This window comes from Propithecus coquereli, unplaced genomic scaffold (assembly GCF_000956105.1).
Source record: "Propithecus coquereli isolate 6110/MARCELLA unplaced genomic scaffold, Pcoq_1.0 Scaffold19, whole genome shotgun sequence".
Classification (NCBI taxonomy): domain Eukaryota; kingdom Metazoa; phylum Chordata; class Mammalia; order Primates; family Indriidae; genus Propithecus; species Propithecus coquereli.
In genome coordinates this window covers 9,351,956-9,370,215 of record NW_012143856.1, presented here as the reverse complement: position 1 = coordinate 9,370,215, position 18,260 = coordinate 9,351,956, and the positions used below count along the sequence as shown (strand labels likewise).

Sequence of the window (18,260 nt, the reverse complement as noted above, 5' to 3'; positions counted from 1 at the left end):
GTCTTTCTTCCTGTCTTTCTTTCTACAGTTCTATATTTCTGTTCCTTCCCTTCATACTACAATTTTTAATTCATCTGTAAATCTAATCAAGGCTTAATTTTTATTCTAAGGAATATTCTTAGCTCTTCATTTCCCCAATATTTCTATGGTAGCAATTATAACACTTGATTAAAATTATTTCAGGCCCAGTGCAGTAGCTCACTCTTATAATCCCTGCACTTTGGGAGGGCCAAGGCCTCTGGATTGCTTGAGGCCAAGAGTTCACGACCAGCCTGAACAATATAGTGAGACCCCATCTCTACCAAAAGAAAAAAATTAGCCAAACATGGTCACACAGGCCTGTAGTCCTAGCTACTCAAGATTGCTTCAGCCCAGGAGCTCGAGGTTACAGTGAGCTGTGGTCATGCCACTATACTCTAGCCTGGGTGACAGAGCAAGATCCTGTCTCTTAAAAAAAAAAGATTTATTTCAGTTTGAGTGTGCATGTACACATACACACTCCTTAATCTCAAGTATGATTTATTCATACTACCACCATTTTGGGGTGTCTGATTGTATACCAGGTATATACATTATGCTCAGAATACAAAAAAGAAAGACAGGAAGCCTGTTAGGGAGCTTAAGTTCGGAAACTGGTTAACCATCAAAATATGATGTAGTAAATGCAATAATATAAAGAAAACAAGGTATAATGTAATACATCGGGTGAAGAAAGCAAACTTGAAGGAAATTATTCATTCTGCTTCAGTTGATTTTTCTTATTTTAAAAGATCTGGGTATTTGTAGTCAGAAAAAAAGATTTAAAAAGATAATTAAAGAAAAACACAAAGAGCACTATGTTAACTCTAAACACAATAGAAGACATCTTAATACCCTCATTGAAACAGTATTTTTAAACCATGTTTTGGGGTTTTGAAACAGAATACCCTCTAATTTGCTTAAGACTGACTACCATATTGATATCTTTATTGTAAATCTGTCTATTTAAAGCAGAGCTTCTCAGACTTTAGTGTCTATCAGAATCACCTGGAGAGTTTGTTAAACTAGATTACCTGGCCCTATCCCAAGAGTGAGTAATTCTGTAAGTCTAGGGTAGGTCCAAATATTTACATTTCTAACAAGTTCCAAAGTGACATCCCCATGCTTTTAGTCCAGGGACTGCACTTTGAGAACTGATCTATCCGAACTCAAAAAATTTTAATAGCTTCCTAATGTGAACCTTGTATGAGTGGTTTCCTAATTGTTTCAAATCTTATTACTGTCAGTATGTATCTGAGTTCCTATGGGCCAAGCACTGTATTCACTTCTTCACAGAGGTGAAGATATGGAACCTCCCTCAAGGAGCTCAATGTAATAGGATCAACAGTGGTAGTATTATAGCACTAAAAGTAACCACTGTCATGTATCGAGTGCTCAGTGTGCCAAGTATTATTTAAACTCATTTAATCCTTACAGGAGTTTTATGAATTAGGGCATAATAATCTTTATTTTAGATGAAAAAACAGGTCTAGAAAGGTTAGTTTCCCAGAATTCACACAGTGAATATATGGAAGAGCCAGAATTTGCTATTATGCTTTCTTGCCTTATTTTAAAAGTTTGTGAAGATTGGTGGACCACAGGAGGGATGGACTAATTGGCTCTACCTTAGGAAATGAGACAGCATCACAGAAGAGATGACACTGGAACATCTTATTAAGGAATGAGTGAAAGATAGCCAGATGAATTGGGACTATGAGCACTTCCAGCTGAGGGAGTAGTTTCTGCAAAGCTAGGGAAACCTGAGAGAACATATGTTCCACAGACTGTAAATAGAAGACCATAACACAATAGGCCAGATGGAGTATAAGAGGAAAAGAGACCATATAAAGCAGAGATCAAGGTCATGAAGAATTTTGTATACCAGGTTAAGAAGTTTTTAAGATAGAATTAGTTCTTTGTATTCTTTCTTCTTTCATCTCTGTAAGCCAGTGGTTCTCAAAGCATGGTCAGACAGCAGAATTAGCATCATCTGGGAACTTGTTAGATATGCACATTCCTGGATCCCCCCCCCCATACCTACTGATAAGAAACTCCGAGATGGAGCCCAGCAACCTGTGTTTTAACAAGACCATAACAGTCTTCAAAATAGTCACATGTCACTATAGTGATAGTAATTGTTTTTTTACTTAATCCCCAATGTGATAGTAACTATAGTATTAGTAATTAGCTCTGTAACTGATTTAATTCTGTAGAGTACAGTACTCAACAAAGTTGAAATATTAATGCCTTTTAAGGGATACATATCTTCAGCATGATCCATTTATACCTTGAAAACCTGTTTCCTCTATTGCCATAAAAGAGGTCTGAGTCAGGACAAGAGTTTGTTAAATCAGCATTCAAAAAATAGCATGCTAATTATTCTTCCTTAGCTACGGGAATGATTTGGAAACTTGCTTACTGATTTTAATTATCTAAAAGAAACAGTAAACCCTTTTAAGGTTTTTTTTCCCCAACTGTTTGCTAATATATAAAACTGGTATATAAAAGTTAGCATTTAAGGTGTTTTATTTAAACCAAGTGAGTTGAAGGAATCAAATGTGTTTGTCATGAAATGACTTAAAGTAATTAAATCTTTCCTTGCCATAGAAATAGAAACAGGGTATAATCAAAGATTCTCAAGCAAATTCGAAATGCCTGTCATTTTTTTTTTTTTTTTTTACCAAAATGTGTTCAGTATTTGTGGTGAATATATCTACATAGTATCTGACACTGAACTTTACACTAAAGCCTTATGGTTTATGTAGTGGTTCTATAGTTTATAATTACATATAGTCATACTTTACACAACTTTGTAAGCATTTAAAGCCCAACATATATGAAGTATTTATTAATGATTTATATATCCTTTGCAGTTTATTAGATAGACAGAGACCCTTTTCATCTTAGAAATAGTAGCAGCAAGAAGTGAAGTAGTATGGTGTAATTAATGTTGGTTAATGCTCAAATAAACAGACTTAATGTTTTCCGTGTAATGATGCAGGGTTTCAGGGATTTAGAAGTGGAAAGTCTGTTGAGACACTGATACCAACCCCTTCATTTTACAGATGGGGAAACTGAGTTAAATAGGTGATTTGGTGATGTCACACAGATAGTAGCAGAGCCAGGATTATAACCAAGTCTACTTGGAGTACAATGTAAAAGGCAAACTACATAGGACAGGTTATATCTGATATATCCAATCAGATATATCATAAAATAGTCTTCAGTACCAGAATCTTACCAGGTGCAGTATACTTTATGAAGATTATTAACATTTTATATAAAAAATTCTTATAAAGACCTCTTTTTATATTGATTCAGTCAGCTCCAGTATCAGATGTTTCTTTACAAGAGCAATTTAAAAAACCTAGTATCTGTTTTTCAAAATTTACAAAAATACCAAGAAAAGGATATAGATTCTTGCTATTCTTACTACTTAAGTTAACACATGGGAGAACCATCAAAGAGGACAATTATTCAACCTTCTGTATAATTATCATACAACTGCTAAGATGATACTTGAACTTGGGATGTACTTACTGGCTAGACTACTTCCAATTATTTCCGGTAAAAACTGGTCCAAACCACATACCTTATTAGGTAGTTTTTGCCAGCAAGTAGCCTACAATCAAAGTATGTAGGTATGCCAGAATGTTGAGTTTCTTGTTAACCAACCCTGCCCAAAAGCCCTATGAATCATTTTTAGAGGCCAGTTCTAAAAATTTTAAAAACCAGATGTTAAAATATAAACATTACAAAGAAAAGTCATCATCTGAATTTTATGCAATAAGTAGAATTTCCACAGGAAAGGCAATTAGAATATACAGTTGGTTAATGAAGAAGTTTAAGAGATATGGAGAGGGCACTGCTCATTTAAAATATATCCTTTTAAGACCACTGAATTGAGAACTTCTGTATAAAGTCAGGAGTTGGTTTTAAAGTAGCATATGTATATCATAGGCAAATTAGTAATGTTGGAGCTACAAAGGATTTTTAGAAGTCATCAATTTACTGAGACCTTCATTTTAAAAACAAGCTGAATACTGAATTGTGAGAATAGACTGAAGATATTTTAAATTACTATATTTGGTTTTAAGTAAAACACAAATGTATTTTACATTATTTGAAGAATTGGAAGGGAAGTTAAATTTTTTTAGAATAATTTAATGAAATATTCTAATTTTTTCCAGTGCATCTGGGGGAGGTGTTGTAGCCATTGACAACAAAATAGAACAAGCAATGGTAAGTAAGTTTATGGTTCTTCCATTTCATAGATTGTTGGTTGTATGAAACACTTAGTTTTTCTGAATTCTAGAAAACAAAATTTTTTTAAACCAAAGATGACCAAAGTTTATTTTTTGATAATGAGATTTATTTGAAGATGCTAGAACATTGAGAACTTTTAGTCTAGAATGGAGTGAATATTTCTCCCATTTGACCATCCCACATTTCATGCATTACCATTGAAGGGGCATGGGGAGCATACATAATTAAATGTAGCATGTTCCCAAAATATTTCAATATTGAAAATAGTTTATAGACAAAAAGAGTATTGAAGTGAAAGCTTCAGCTGGAAATCTGATTCAAGTTTCTTATATAAGATATAAATAAGGACTGTTAGTCTTAAACTAAATCCTAAGATTTTAAAGTCAGAAATTACAAGTCAAGGTTGATCTGAGTGCAGTGATGTTTACGACTAATTGATCACAACCAGTTAAAAAATTCCTTTGTTCCTTCTCCACTCCCATTGCTTCACTTGACCAGACCAGTAAAAAAAACAACAATAATAATAAAAAAAAGAAATTGCAAGTCACTTGAAAGTAGTACTATGACTAGTTTAACGTCAGACAACTTTCCATTGGAATATTACGTCTTTGTTCTCTTGATCTAACATCTAAGCATGTGATTTTAATTTTTTTTTTTTTAAATTCTAAGCTTATAACTGACAATGTGAGGAGCTAATATTTTTAGAAATTCCACACTCTGAAAAGAAAATCATGGCCTTGCTCCTCTAGTTGGGAACTGGATTTCTTTCATCCCATCTCTCTTAGGCTCGGTCAAGATATAGCAGAAACATTGAAAAGCAAGAGCAGGAAAATTAATACACTTTGTGTTTATAAGGCACCAAGTAGGCCAGAACCAAATAGCTCCAGCTTTCCCTTTCACTCTTTTTTTTGACATTGCTAATTTTGTTTTTCACAGGATCTGGTGAAAAGCCATTTGATGTATGCAGTAAGAGAAGAAGTGGAAGTTTTAAAGGAACAAATAAAAGAATTAGTTGAAAGAAACTCTTTACTTGAACGAGAAAATGCACTCTTAAAATCTCTTTCAAACAATGATCAATTATCCCAACTCCCGGCCCAACAGGCCAATCCCAGTAGCACTTCTCAACAGCAAGCAGTGATAGCACAGCCTCCGCAGCCAACGCAACCTCCACAGCAGCCGAATGTCTCCTCAGCATAAAGCTTTCTTAAGCCTCATTAAGAAAAAAACTGAAAGCAATCTATCCTTGTGTGCCACTGGTGTTCTTTCCACTTTATACGAAAGCAAGTAGCCATGCTTTGGTTGTGTGTTTGGCCTTTTCAGTATTAGACAATCATTCTACAAGAGCTTTTCTTCTTTCTGAGATGTCATGCAGCATTGTTGATGTCCAGTTCTATGTCATCAGGACACAAGGAGAATAAGAGATGGGGTTTATTAAAGCGAGCAAAGTCTGCATTTTACCTGGTGCGCATGAGTGGGGTCTTTAAGAGTTTTGGTGGCTCTCCCACGTTTCTTATTACCCATGGATTTACCCTGAGCCTTCCTATCACATTATAAATAATAGTTCATCTAAAGAGCCACTTTTCTTTTAATATCAGTAACATTTGCCTATATAAGTTTTCATTTATTTGTGTTTTATTTATTACAGGGCTGCTATTTTCATAATGTACATGAACAATGTCACAGAACTTTTTTAATTTTTTTGAATAATTATCAGTAAAGGAATTGAAAGACAGGATTGCATTTAATAGATAAAACGTTTAGGCAATAATTGAACAAAAGAATCCTGGCATATTTCTAACACTAATGGCAATTTACCTTTGGTATTTATTTTCAGTAGTAAAGACCCAGCTTGAATGTAAATTTTGTATAGTGTAAGTATGAAGAACATAGTGCAACTGTACAGGTAGTCACCAGTTATTGTGATATAATAAATAATTGGGCTATTTTGATGAAGAAAACTTTGTTCATTTGTTTCTACTTTCTAATAGAGAAATTGCCACGATTCCTCTGCTTTTCAACATTTCGTATGACTTTTTTTTTTTTTTTCGGGTGGGAATAAAAAGCTGTGAAATTGTTCAACCTACTTTGTAACCAAAGAAGCAAAGCTGTGTAATGGAGTTTTTTTTTTTTTATAATGCACATTCTTTATGTATTTTTATTTAGTGTTTTCTTGGTCACAATTTTCTTTGCTGTCTAGCATGATCTGCATGACCTATAATCTTTGAACCACTTTCGTACCTCATGTTTTTAATCCAGCACTCTTATTGTAATATGTACTAGTCTGTGAACAATGTCAAATAAAGAACGAACAGGTAGTATGGTGGAGCTGAGCTAGTGTACAATACACTAGTTGTAAAAAAAAAAAAAAAAAAAATGAAGTGAGCCATCTTTTGTTCATTTAAAATGGTGTTTTGAATTTCGTATGCAGAAAACGTTTTGTTACATTGCAGATTTTAATGTATTTAATAAATGCAACATGCAGATTAAGTGCAGTGTATACTGAGTATTTAAATTAAAATGTACATTTCATAAATACAGTTTCAAGAGAAAGCATCATTTTGTGTATACTAACACGTTAAGTGTATGTCAGAAATTGATGTATAAATATATATTTTAACACATTTTCTGAAATTAAACTGCAGTTTTGTTGAAATGTTTGGCTCTATATGTGTTCAAAATTTGACTAGATTGTATTTTCACAGTTCAAAATATTCCTTAAATGGAAACCTATGTTATTAATGATTTAATGATAGTTCTTAAATTTTCAAAGTAAAATAATTTAAAGAATGCAAAAATAATGAGCAATATTTGTATTCAATATTTATCTTATGTTAATGATACTTAAATAGGAAATCCTTGTCTACCAAAACTTTTACTTGAATTCAGAAAGGTGCCTGTAGAAATTAACAGGTGCTGTTTCTGTAGCCAGCTAATTAATCAGGAGTTAATGAGAACCATTAGTTAGTTCTCCATGTTAAAGAGGATAAATGTTCTTTATTTGAAACAAAAACTTAATCAGATTAGCCACAAATAAGCATAAATGTACATGGGCTTACCAAATAGTTTATATTCTGGTTGTGCTGCAGGATATATTGTTCAGTGAACAAAATTTTAATATTAAAAACATTAGAAATAAAGGAACTGAAGTACACAGGCTTGAGTAAACCCTCAGGATGTGGAGCAAGATTCTTAGAGCCACCACAGGTGAGACAGAATGTGCAACTTCGCTGTTGGAATGTTAACCAAAAGGTTTGCTGGATGTGCCCCCTCCAGTGCTAATAGTGTTAATACAGGCAGGAAAAAACGAGTATTAGAAAATGGTTGGAATTTTTGTGAAACTAGATAAATTTTTGGTTCTGGGGACAGAACAACAATTTATAAACATAAAGTAATAGTACTGTCCAAGGAAATGAATAATATGTTTAAGTTTAAAATGGTAACTAATAGCAATTATTACTGCTTTTACATTTTAAAAAACAATAGAAAAAACGAATAGTTCAAAAAAAGGGCAGTTTCTCAAGGTTCAACCTCTAGTAACCTAAGACATGCAAATCAATATTTGTAAGGAATTGTTGTAAGTGTCTTTTAAATAGCAGGACTTAGAAAGGCAAGCTTTCCTGTGTATTTCTAGAAAGTAATTTGGCAATATATATCCAGAGCCTTAAATATTACGAAGCTTTTCAGTGCAGTGACATGAGAAGATAGTCAACTCATGGTGCAATGTTCAAAAATGCAAAATTATTGTAGTGCCTGCCCTCTGCTCTCCCATCATCCCCCTCTTCCCTCAGAACCCAAACTGTGCCCCTGACCACCACAAAAATAAAGCTGTGAAAGGAAGCCTTTACATCCAAACCTACTCCCATGAGGTGCACCCACATTCCTAAGTCAGGAGCAAACTTAAGGGAGGGAAAGCTGTTAAACTTTTCAGCCTCAGATAATATTGTATTTGGAAATATCAAGCATTCCCCCAGTTGATTGTTTAGAATCTTAAGTAACTTTCAGTTTAACCTTGGAGACTTTGGGTCTCCTGCTCCAAATATTAATGGAATAATAACTGAACTCCCAATTTGGGGGCACAGTCTTATAGGAATGCCATCTATCTTTAATTTTACTCAGAGCAATGCCCATTAGACCAAGGTGCCACCTAAGCTTTCCAGTTTAGCCAACCAGTAAATCGTAAGTAGAAATTTTTCTGATATGGTCGTTATCTACAATTCAAACCTAACTTGCCCCAGAGAAAATTTATTTTAGGTCCAATATGGTCTCACAGCTTGCCACAGCAAAAATAAATAAATAGTAAGGGGTAGGAGGCGTTAAATATAATTGTATGTTCAAAATGGCTAGATTTTTCCAATTCTATTTGTAATGTTCTAAGCTGAGTATTGAGATAAGAATGTTTTACAGTCAAGCCTCCAATGATTGGTCATCACAACTGCCATCATTCACAAGAGTTATCACAGGTTCGAGATTATATATTTCTAAATTCGAAAAACTATTAACTCCTGGACTTTTTTTTGAAGTGTCTTGAATGTAACCATAATACCTCTGTTCTTCATGGAAATTTATCTCTGAAGAACCAGAAACAAAATATTAGCTAATTTTCTGGAAACATTTTTAACACATTAACTGCCATGTGAGTTGTATTTAACTTATGCTAGTTTTGAGCCTGGGGCCTGGTGAAGCCTGTGTAACTCACACGTCTCTTTACCTTGGGAGCCACGTGAACTATTTTTCAAGTTGCATATAACTCGTACAGAAAACCACAAATTTTTCATTAAAGTAAAAAGGATCATTTTGTTTTTGAAGTTTTTATTCCATTTTCTTAATAAAACACTGTGGCCCCAAGGAAAAAATTTTTTTTCTAGTGTGGCAGTCAAGGTGTTAAGATGATTCGAAGTCATTTTTAAAGAAAGCTTTATAGTTCAGTGGCTGGCACGTTGTGATGTGATTCAATTCTCTTCAATAATCCTGTTAAAAGGACAAAACCCAGCCCTCAAATTCACAATTTATGGATGTGAGGGCGATCTGGCTGCGACATCTGTCCTACCCCATTGATCGCCAGGGTTGATTCGGCTTGTCTGGCTGGCTAGGCGGGTGCCCCCTTCCTCCCTCACCGCTCCATGTGCGTCCTTCTGAAGCTGTGCTTGGTTGAAGAGGACAACCTTACCCCCATAGAGGACCGTTCTTCAGTCAAGAGTATACGAGTAGCTGTACTACCCTGCTAGAACCTCCAAACAAGCTCTCTCAAGAGTCACAGTTTAGTTGAGGCTATAGACAAACTATAAAATGCAATAAGAAACCTTTTTATGAACAGTCAAGGATGGCTTTGTCGGGGTAGGTTTCCTCAGAGGTGACACCTGAGTCTTGAAGGTTACAACAAGAGTTAGCCAAGGGAAGGACATTCCAGGCACAAGAAAACAGTGCTCAAAGACTTAAAGGAGGGCATAAACAAGGTTGCTAGGGTAGCCGCAGAATTTCACTGGACACAGGCAGGCAATGACTGTCCCACTTACCTTAGTAGTTGGCATTTAGTCAGAAAACAGGAATGATTTGTTGAATAATATTAAGCGGTGGGGTATTGTGCTCAAATTGTGCTGGATATTGTGCACAATTCCCGTGGCAGATGGAAGATTGATTAGGGTGGCTGAAACTGAAAGCTGAGAAATAATTTATGAGGGACAACAATAATCCAAAAAATAAATGATGGAAAGGCAAAGTAACATAGGCAATTTTTTGAAGCTCATGAAGAAGGTTGTCTTGGGTCTTTCTGTACCATTTCCCCCTCCACAATGAACATTCCATTTCCAACATCAGGTGCCCTGTTTTCTCCCCTCCACCCCAGGAAAGATCAAAGAGCCCCAACTAATACCTGAAAGTTTGGGTCATTTTCTTTCAACAGTCATATATATCTCTATGAAATGAAAGTCTTTGTTTCCTACTAAAGGAATTTCAAGAATTTAACAAAAGTGTGGGGGGAATAGAGGAGCCTTTGCTGTCACTTTCTGCCTCTGTATCAATTCAGCTCTAAAGGTAAACTAATCCTTTTATGGTGACTAGATTAACATGATTCCAAAGCCTTTCCCTAAAAACTATCCCTTGCTCGCTGGAAAGGATCATACGGATTCTGGCCCTATGGCAGGTACTGAAAGCCCAAGTCAGAATAGTTTTGCTAGGCATTAGCCTTCCATTCTGTGACATAGGTCAATCCAGCAGGCTTCTTTTCTTCTCTAAGTCCCTTGCCTATGCAAAACTGGATCATTTCTCCCACCTCCATCTGCCTCAAGCCTCCTAATAATTTATATTTCTTCCTAGCAATACTAATAGTTTATAACTTAGTGATGTATATTTGCACTTTACCCCTTTTCATCATTCCAGAATACATCCCTGCCTCATATATTTCTATACAGGATTTCTATAGCGAGATCTCTTTAAATACGTGGATTCCCTTTGTAGGTGGAAGGATTACTGACTAATACAGTGTTATTTTAATTATTTCCTTTGTGGGGTACGATTGGTATGACACGCTGTGTTCACAGATGAAAAATGCTTAGTGAAGAACTATACAAGGCAAGGTAAAGTTCACACTTTTTTTTTAAATGGAATCATCAAATAAGAAAAATGAGACAGACTTTCAGGACTGGCGATGCAAACTAAGAAGCTGGTATTTTGCACTGGCACAGTCCACTTGGTCGTCGAGTTTCTTCAGCACACCTGCATGGTGAGTTAGCTTTATTCTTCCTTCTCTCCGGGGAAACTGATAGATTAAGGCAGTCTGGGGAATTTTCCCACCATCTATGTCATGGGACCAGAGTAAGTTTACAAACTAAAACATAGTCCACAGAAGCATATTATGCCTTTCAAGGAGGGAAGGAAAAGGTGTGCTAACTTAGATCATAAAAATAACTGAATTTTAAAATAGGGCAAATGCTGTGGTTCAACTTCGCCATAAAAAAAGTTGAGGTCGTTTTTCATTCTTTTGCATGCCTGTGATACTTCCATATAACAACTGTAAATTCCTGTTGCCTGCTGCAATCCAAAATGTTTTTCAGATCACAGTTCTTGCCATCATTTCACAGGCAAGCAGTATATCTATAGATAAATCATATCTGAGGAAGTCCGCAGGGAACATTTTCCCCACTCTTGGGATTGAAATAATATCAGGTCAGTGTCTAATTCTAGTTTTCTTTCTAAAAAGTAATAAATACATATTTCATTTGATCAGGTGGCAGACTTACATGGACAGAAAAAGGTAAATACATGTAACTTTGTAAAGTCACAAAAGTGAAGTTTACAAGAAATTTGAGTTTTATTTTTTATTTTATAGAAACAATGTTGAAATGCAATTTAATTCTATTTCAATTTAGATGTTGCATCTTGTACTAGGTGTTTGGGGATAGAAAGGTGAATGGGACATGATTTTTGTGCTCCAGGAGCTCATAGTCCAATGTAAATGTAGAAGCTAAAGTGCCATATTGTGTATTCAGAGCATATGTCATGATTTATTAACCTCATATCATTAGTAAAATGGAAGGTTCATATATATCAAAAGTAATATTGCTATTCCATATAAAATCCTTTGATATTGCCAGGAAACAACTTTAAATCACCAAAAGCTTTAACATCAAATAATACTTTTAGAAAGAGGGGAACTGGTGAAAAGCTTCCCACATGGACATTTAGCCTGTGAGGTATCCCCTAAAAAAGAAGAACTAATCTGAGAAAGAAGTTTACATATTTTTAATACTCTAAGTTTATAGATAATGGAACTGATTTAAATCAAATTTAACTAGACTAGGATTCATGTGTCATGAATTATATTGTCTCTTGTCTCATAAGCAACACACTCATTATCTCGGCTGACAAAATCAGCTACCATACAATGAACCAAGTTAAGAGTAACTCAGGTGACTAATGCCAAAAATAAATCTCTAATAGAGCTGAGAATCCAGAAACACAAACACATATTGAGTAAATGATAAAAGTGACATTTCAAATCAGTAGGGAAAGAATGAGTTATTCAACAAATAGTATTGAGACAACATAATGATTTAGGAAAATAATAAATTCATATCTCTCACAAAAATTAATTCCGACTGGTAGGGAGTGTTCTACTTTTTGGTCACACTTCTCTTTCAGAAATTGAAAGCTTGTATACCCTGTTCCTGTGGAAATGCACATAAGCAAAAAGTTTTATAAATAGGTTATGAAAAGATGCTCAACCTCAGTAAAATAAGGGAAGTTCACATTAAAACACAAGAAACAATCTCAGATCCAATCAGCAAATATTAAAAATATCTACAAATCAAAAGGTGGCAAAGTTATGGAAAAACAGGAATCCTACATTGCTCATGAGTGTACAAATTGGCATGGCCACTCTTAAAGTCAATTGAGTAGTATCCATTAAATTTTTATACACCCTAAAGAAACACACGTGTTCACAAGGTAGCTTACACAATGATACCAGTTGCACCTTTGTTCGTACAGTTTTCTCCCGTTATCCACAGTTTGCTTTCTGAGGTTTCAGTCACCTGTGTTCAACCCCAGTCTGCAAATATTAAATGAAAAATTCCAGAAAGAAACATAAGTTTTAAATTGTGCACTTTTCTGAGTAGTATGATAAAATCTCTTGCTGTCCCTCTCCACCTTGCCCAGGATGTAATGTCTAGCGCATCCACGGTATATATGCTACTTGCCTGCCCGTTAGTCACTTAGCATCCATCCCTATTATCAGATTGAAAAAACATACATACGGGGTTCAGTACTATCTGTGGTTCTAGCCATCCACTGAGAGTCTTAGCATATATCCCCCACAGATAAAGGGGAGCTACTGTAATAGTATAAAATTGGAAAAATCAAAATACCCATTAAGAAGATGGAATATGATATACATGATAAAATATTATGTATCAATGAAAAAAAAGATCTCTAGGATACAATGTTAAGTATGTTAAAAGTTTGAGGGGAAAAGATTGAAGAACAATATACATAATACATATGATACCATTGATGTTAAAACACATGCTGCACACATTCACGCACACACAAATACTCCATAGTGTACTTCTGTAAGTACATATTTGTGTATTATACAGAGAGACGGTCTGGAAGGATACTAACCAAACTGTTAACAGTAGTTTGGTGGTGTGTATTAGCTCTAACTGTAATGTTTGATGTTTTTGAATATGCATTCATGTATTGTTTGTGTAATGACAAATTAATAAATTAGAAATAAAATAAAATAGATGGTGTTTTCTTGTCTGCTGCTAACATCTGTCCTGGTGCCCTGGGTCTCATGGTCTTCAGCCCTCTCTCCTCCCCAGGGATGTTTTTCTCTCTCTTCCCCATTTTGTCTACTTTGTTCTCTCCTCTGGCTTCTTCACATCGATATTTATACTGCCTCAATAAATAATTAAATGATAAATAACTAAGTAACCCTCCCCCTCCAACGGACAGTGTGTCCCCTCTGCTTGCTGTGTCAGCTGCCTCCTCTGCCCTTCCCCTTCCTCTTCTGACCCAGTCTGGCCACTGCTCCCTCCGCTCCGCTGAAACAGCTCTTGTCAAGGTCACTGGATCACTTTGTTGCTAATTTCATCCCATACATTTCACTTCTCTTATTGAACTGTTTTACTTAATTTCTTTTTCTCATCATTTGATTAGTCTAGTAGATAGTTTTGTATCTCTTCATTTCCCAACTTCATTTTTTTAAGGAGTTTCCCTTGTAAAAAGTATATAGCTGAATTTTTCATTTTTTAACCCAATCTGTCTTTTTTTTTTTTTTTTTTTTGAGACAGAGTCTCACTCTGTTGCCTGGAGTAGAGTGCCGTGGCATCAGTCTAGCTCACAGCAACCTCAAACTCCTGGGCTCGAGCAATCCTACTGCCCCAGCCTCCTGAGTAGCTGGGACTACAGGCATGCGCCACCATGCCCGGCTAATTTTTTCTATATAGATTTTTAGTTGTCCAAATAATTTCTTTCTTTCTTTTTTTTTTTTTTAGTAGAGACAGGGGTCTCGCTCTTGCTCAGGCTGGTCTCGAACTCCTGACCTTGAGCGATCCACCCACCTCAGCCTCCCAGAGTGCTAGGATTACAGGCGTGAGCCACTGTGCCCGGCCCAATCCGTCTTTTTAATAGGTGAATTTAACCCTTTTTTGTTTATTATCATTACTGGCATATTTGGATGTATTTCTGCCATCTTACTTTGTGTTTTCTCCTTAAAATGCTTACTAGTTTCCCCCTCCCCTTTTTCCCTTTTCCTGGCTTTTATTCAATTGTTTGTTTTCTTACCCATTTTTTACCCCTCTTCTGGTTGGGAAGTTATATATTCTATATGCTTTCCTCCAGTGGCTACCTTACAACTTTGTTTATCATTTTGTTGTAGAAATTTTCAGTCATATGCAAAAGTAAAGTAAACAGTATAATGGACTCCCATGTACCTATCATATCTAGCTTAAACAATTATCTACTCATGGCCAACCTGACATTATTTATACTCCCATCCATTTCCCCCTTGATCCTCTGTACTATTTTGAAGGAAATCCAAGATATCATAGACTTCATCCATATATATTATATTTCAGCATGTATCTCTAAAAGACAAGGATTCTTTTTTAAAGAGAAATCATAAACCATAATACCATTATCCCATCCCAAAATAAATAATAATTCCTTAATATCACTAAAAATCTAGTCAATGTCCACATTTCCCTGATTGTTATAAATTTTTATAGTGTATTTGTTTGAATCCAGATCAAAGTAAGGTCCATACACTGCAATTGGTTGTCATGCCTCTAAAGTCTCTTTTAATCTATAGGTTTCCTACACTTCTCTTTTTCCCTTGAAATTCTTTAAGAATCTGGTTTGCTTGTGCTGTAGCTTTTCCCAAAGTCTGAGTTTTCCTGATTGCATTCCTGTAGACTCCTCTGTCCCCTGTATTGCCTATAAATTATTATTATTATTATGTTTTTAAGAGGCAAAGAATGACGCGGGAGCCAGCGGACCCCTCCCCGCCATGCCTATAAATTAGATCTAGAAGCTTAATGAGATTCAGGTTTATATTTTGTCAAGATTAGTTTGTAAGTGTGTTACAAAATTCTATCACCTAATGTCTGGTTGTCTCTATTTCGTGATGTTGGCAACACTGATAATCATTATCTAGACCCATTAGCCTATTAATTCTATTATTCCTTCTCACTCATTAGTGGAATACTTCTCTAAAGAGAAGCTTACTGTTATCAACTGTTCAGTTACCCTGTACAGTTCATATATGAAATGAGGAACTTAATTCTTTCATTTCCCAGTTTTCAAAATAATGAATTGAATACCTAGAAAGGAATAAAAATAAATAAATAAGACATAATTGAGGAAGAATTACTCTGGTATTTTATTCTGAGAAGAAAGAAGAAAGAATGCAGTGAGTTGATTTAGGATGCTCTAATTTAGGTGTTAGTAGCAAGAAGCCAGGAAATAACAACCCCCCAAAAAATTGATGACAGGAAATGGAGACCTAAAGACTTGTCTTTACTGCTGAGTCTGAGAATAACTTCCATGGCAGGAGTACCTTGAGGGAATGGGGGTAGGAAGCCCATATCTGGACAGGGTGGGGCTGGTTCAGAAGCAGCATCTGCAGCCAGAAAAACCAGGGTGTCCTAAGAATTCCAGGGAGTTAGGAGTTACACAAATGAGCGGTGGATTTTTGTGTGCTCACTTTGTGCCAAATGGAGGCTAGACATACTCTGCTCATAAGCTGACAATGAGCTAGGAAGCTCACTAAGAAAGACAGCATGGGGTAGGTAACATTTAGCACGTGCAACATTGAGGGGTGGGGAACCTGCGACCTTATGGCCACATGTGGCCTTCTAGGTCCTTAAGTGCAGCCTTTTGACTGAATCCACATTTTACAGAACAAATTCTTTTATTAAAATGGGTGCAGCAGAGAAAGATGAAGCTTGGCTTGCCTCCTTTGGAGCTTAAAAAAGAACAATCTTAAAATCAGAAGGCAACCGGTTCCCCACCCCGAATTGTGTCCCTCTTCTTACCGGCTCCTCTCATCCACCTCCCTCCAGCCAGCATGGCTCCCTTCCTTCCCCTTCTCCCCATTCCATCCTGCGCCTCGGAGTCTATTCTTGCTAAAGTATTCACTGGGGAAAATTAAGAAGGAGAGAAAGGAGTCCCTCCCCAGAAATATCAGCCTCCTTTAAAATGGGACTCTCAGACACTGCCCTATCCTGTTCTCTGGAGAGAGCGAACAAGTGGAGACTTGGCAAGGGCTGCGGAAACACAGCCAGCTCTTGCTTCCAGTGAGCCCGAGTTCCAGACCTGTGAGTCTTAGCTTTATATCCACTGACTTCAGCTTCCAGAACCCGTCTCAGTTCAGCATTAGGTAATGGCTATGATGACGGCTGACTCATCTGGGAATGCAGCTTTCCTGAGGCTTCTTCTGCTCGGATAATGACACCCTGGGAAAAAAATTTTGATTAAAACAAGCTTCTACCCCAGGATGTTCAAGAAAGTCAGCCTAGGGTGGGGAGTCCTAAGGGGAGGAGGAGAACGTACATAGAGTTCTGGGATCTGCCTATGGGAGTTAACGTGCAGAGCCCAGGAAACTTGGAGTGGGAGGGTGCCAGTACTGACAGAGAGAAGCTGAGTGGTATAAAATCGAATGAGAATTCCCCACTGTGCTTTCATAGCGGGGAAACTTCGGACTTCTACTTTTTTGTTTACGGTTGTATTCCTGGTACCTAGTACAGTCATACATCACTTAACAACAGGATACATTCTGAGAAACGCATCATTAGGTGATTTCCTTGTTGTGCAAACATGATAGAGTGTACTTAATATAAACCTAGATGTTATAGCCTGCTACACACCTAGGATATATGGTATAGCATATTGCTCCTGGGCTACGAATCTGTTCAGCATGTTACTATACTGATACTGTAGGCAGCTGTGACACAATGGTAAGTATTTGTGCATCTAAACATATCTAATCATAGAAAAGGTACAGTAAAAATACAGTATAAAAGATTTAAAAAAAAAGGTACACCTGTATATGGCAATTACCAGGAATGGAGCTTGCAGGACTGGAAGTTGCCCTGGGTGAGTCAGTGGGTGGTGAGTGAATGTGGAGGCCCAGGACATTACTGTGCACATTACAAACACTGTATACTTAGCCTATACCAAATTTAAAAAAAATAGTTTTCTTTCTTCAATAAGTTAACCTTAGCTTACTGTAATTTTTTAGCTTTATAAACTTAAATTTTTTTAAACTTTTTACCCTTTTGTAATAACAATTAGGTTAAAACACACACACTGTATAGCTGTAGAAATATATTTTTTCTTTATATCCCTATTCTATAAGTTTTTTTAATTTTTTTTCACTTTTTTGTTAAAAAACTAAGACACGCATATACATATGAGCCTAGGCCTACACAGGGTCAGGATCACCAATATCACTGCCTGCCACCTCCACACCTTGTCCCATGGGAAAGTCTTCAGGGGCAATAACACACATGGAGCTGTCATCTTCTATGATAACAATATTCTTCTGGAATATCGCCTGAAGCACCTGCCTGAGGCTGTTTTACAGTTAACCTTTTTTTAATTAGTGGAAGAAGTATGCTATAAAATAATAAAAAATATGGTATAGACAATATATAAACCAGTAACATAGTTGTTTATTATCAAGTATTATGTGCTGTACGTAATTGCACGTGCTATACTTTGACATGACTGGCAGCACAGTAGGTTTGTTTATGCCAGAATCACCACAAACACAGGAGTTATGGGTTGTGTTGTGACTTTACTGATGGCTGTCCACAATTGACCCGAAAGTCTTATTGAATGAATGAGGGCTCATACCTGTGTTATGCATTCTTTATTCTTGAGTTTTCTGATCTGTAAATGTAGCCTGAGATAACCAAATCATAGGCTTGTTGTGAGGATCAAACAAGATAAAATACGTAAATCACTTAACTGGG

The 18,260-nt window shown here is 36.2% G+C and overlaps 1 protein-coding gene across 2 annotated transcripts in view; it reads left to right on the top strand.

The window, feature by feature from the left end:
• TSC22D2 (TSC22 domain family, member 2) overlaps positions 1-6,632 on the top strand; it is a 49,371-nt gene extending 42,739 nt beyond the window's left edge. For both annotated transcript variants that reach the window (XM_012642939.1, XM_012642940.1), the window contains 2 exons: positions 4,209-4,260; positions 5,221-6,632. In XM_012642939.1, coding sequence (XP_012498393.1) covers positions 4,209-4,260; positions 5,221-5,481 — 313 coding nt within the window. In that variant the 3' untranslated portion in view covers positions 5,482-6,632. The remainder of the gene's footprint in view (positions 1-4,208; positions 4,261-5,220) is intronic.
• Positions 6,633-18,260: the final 11,628 nt, after the last annotated feature.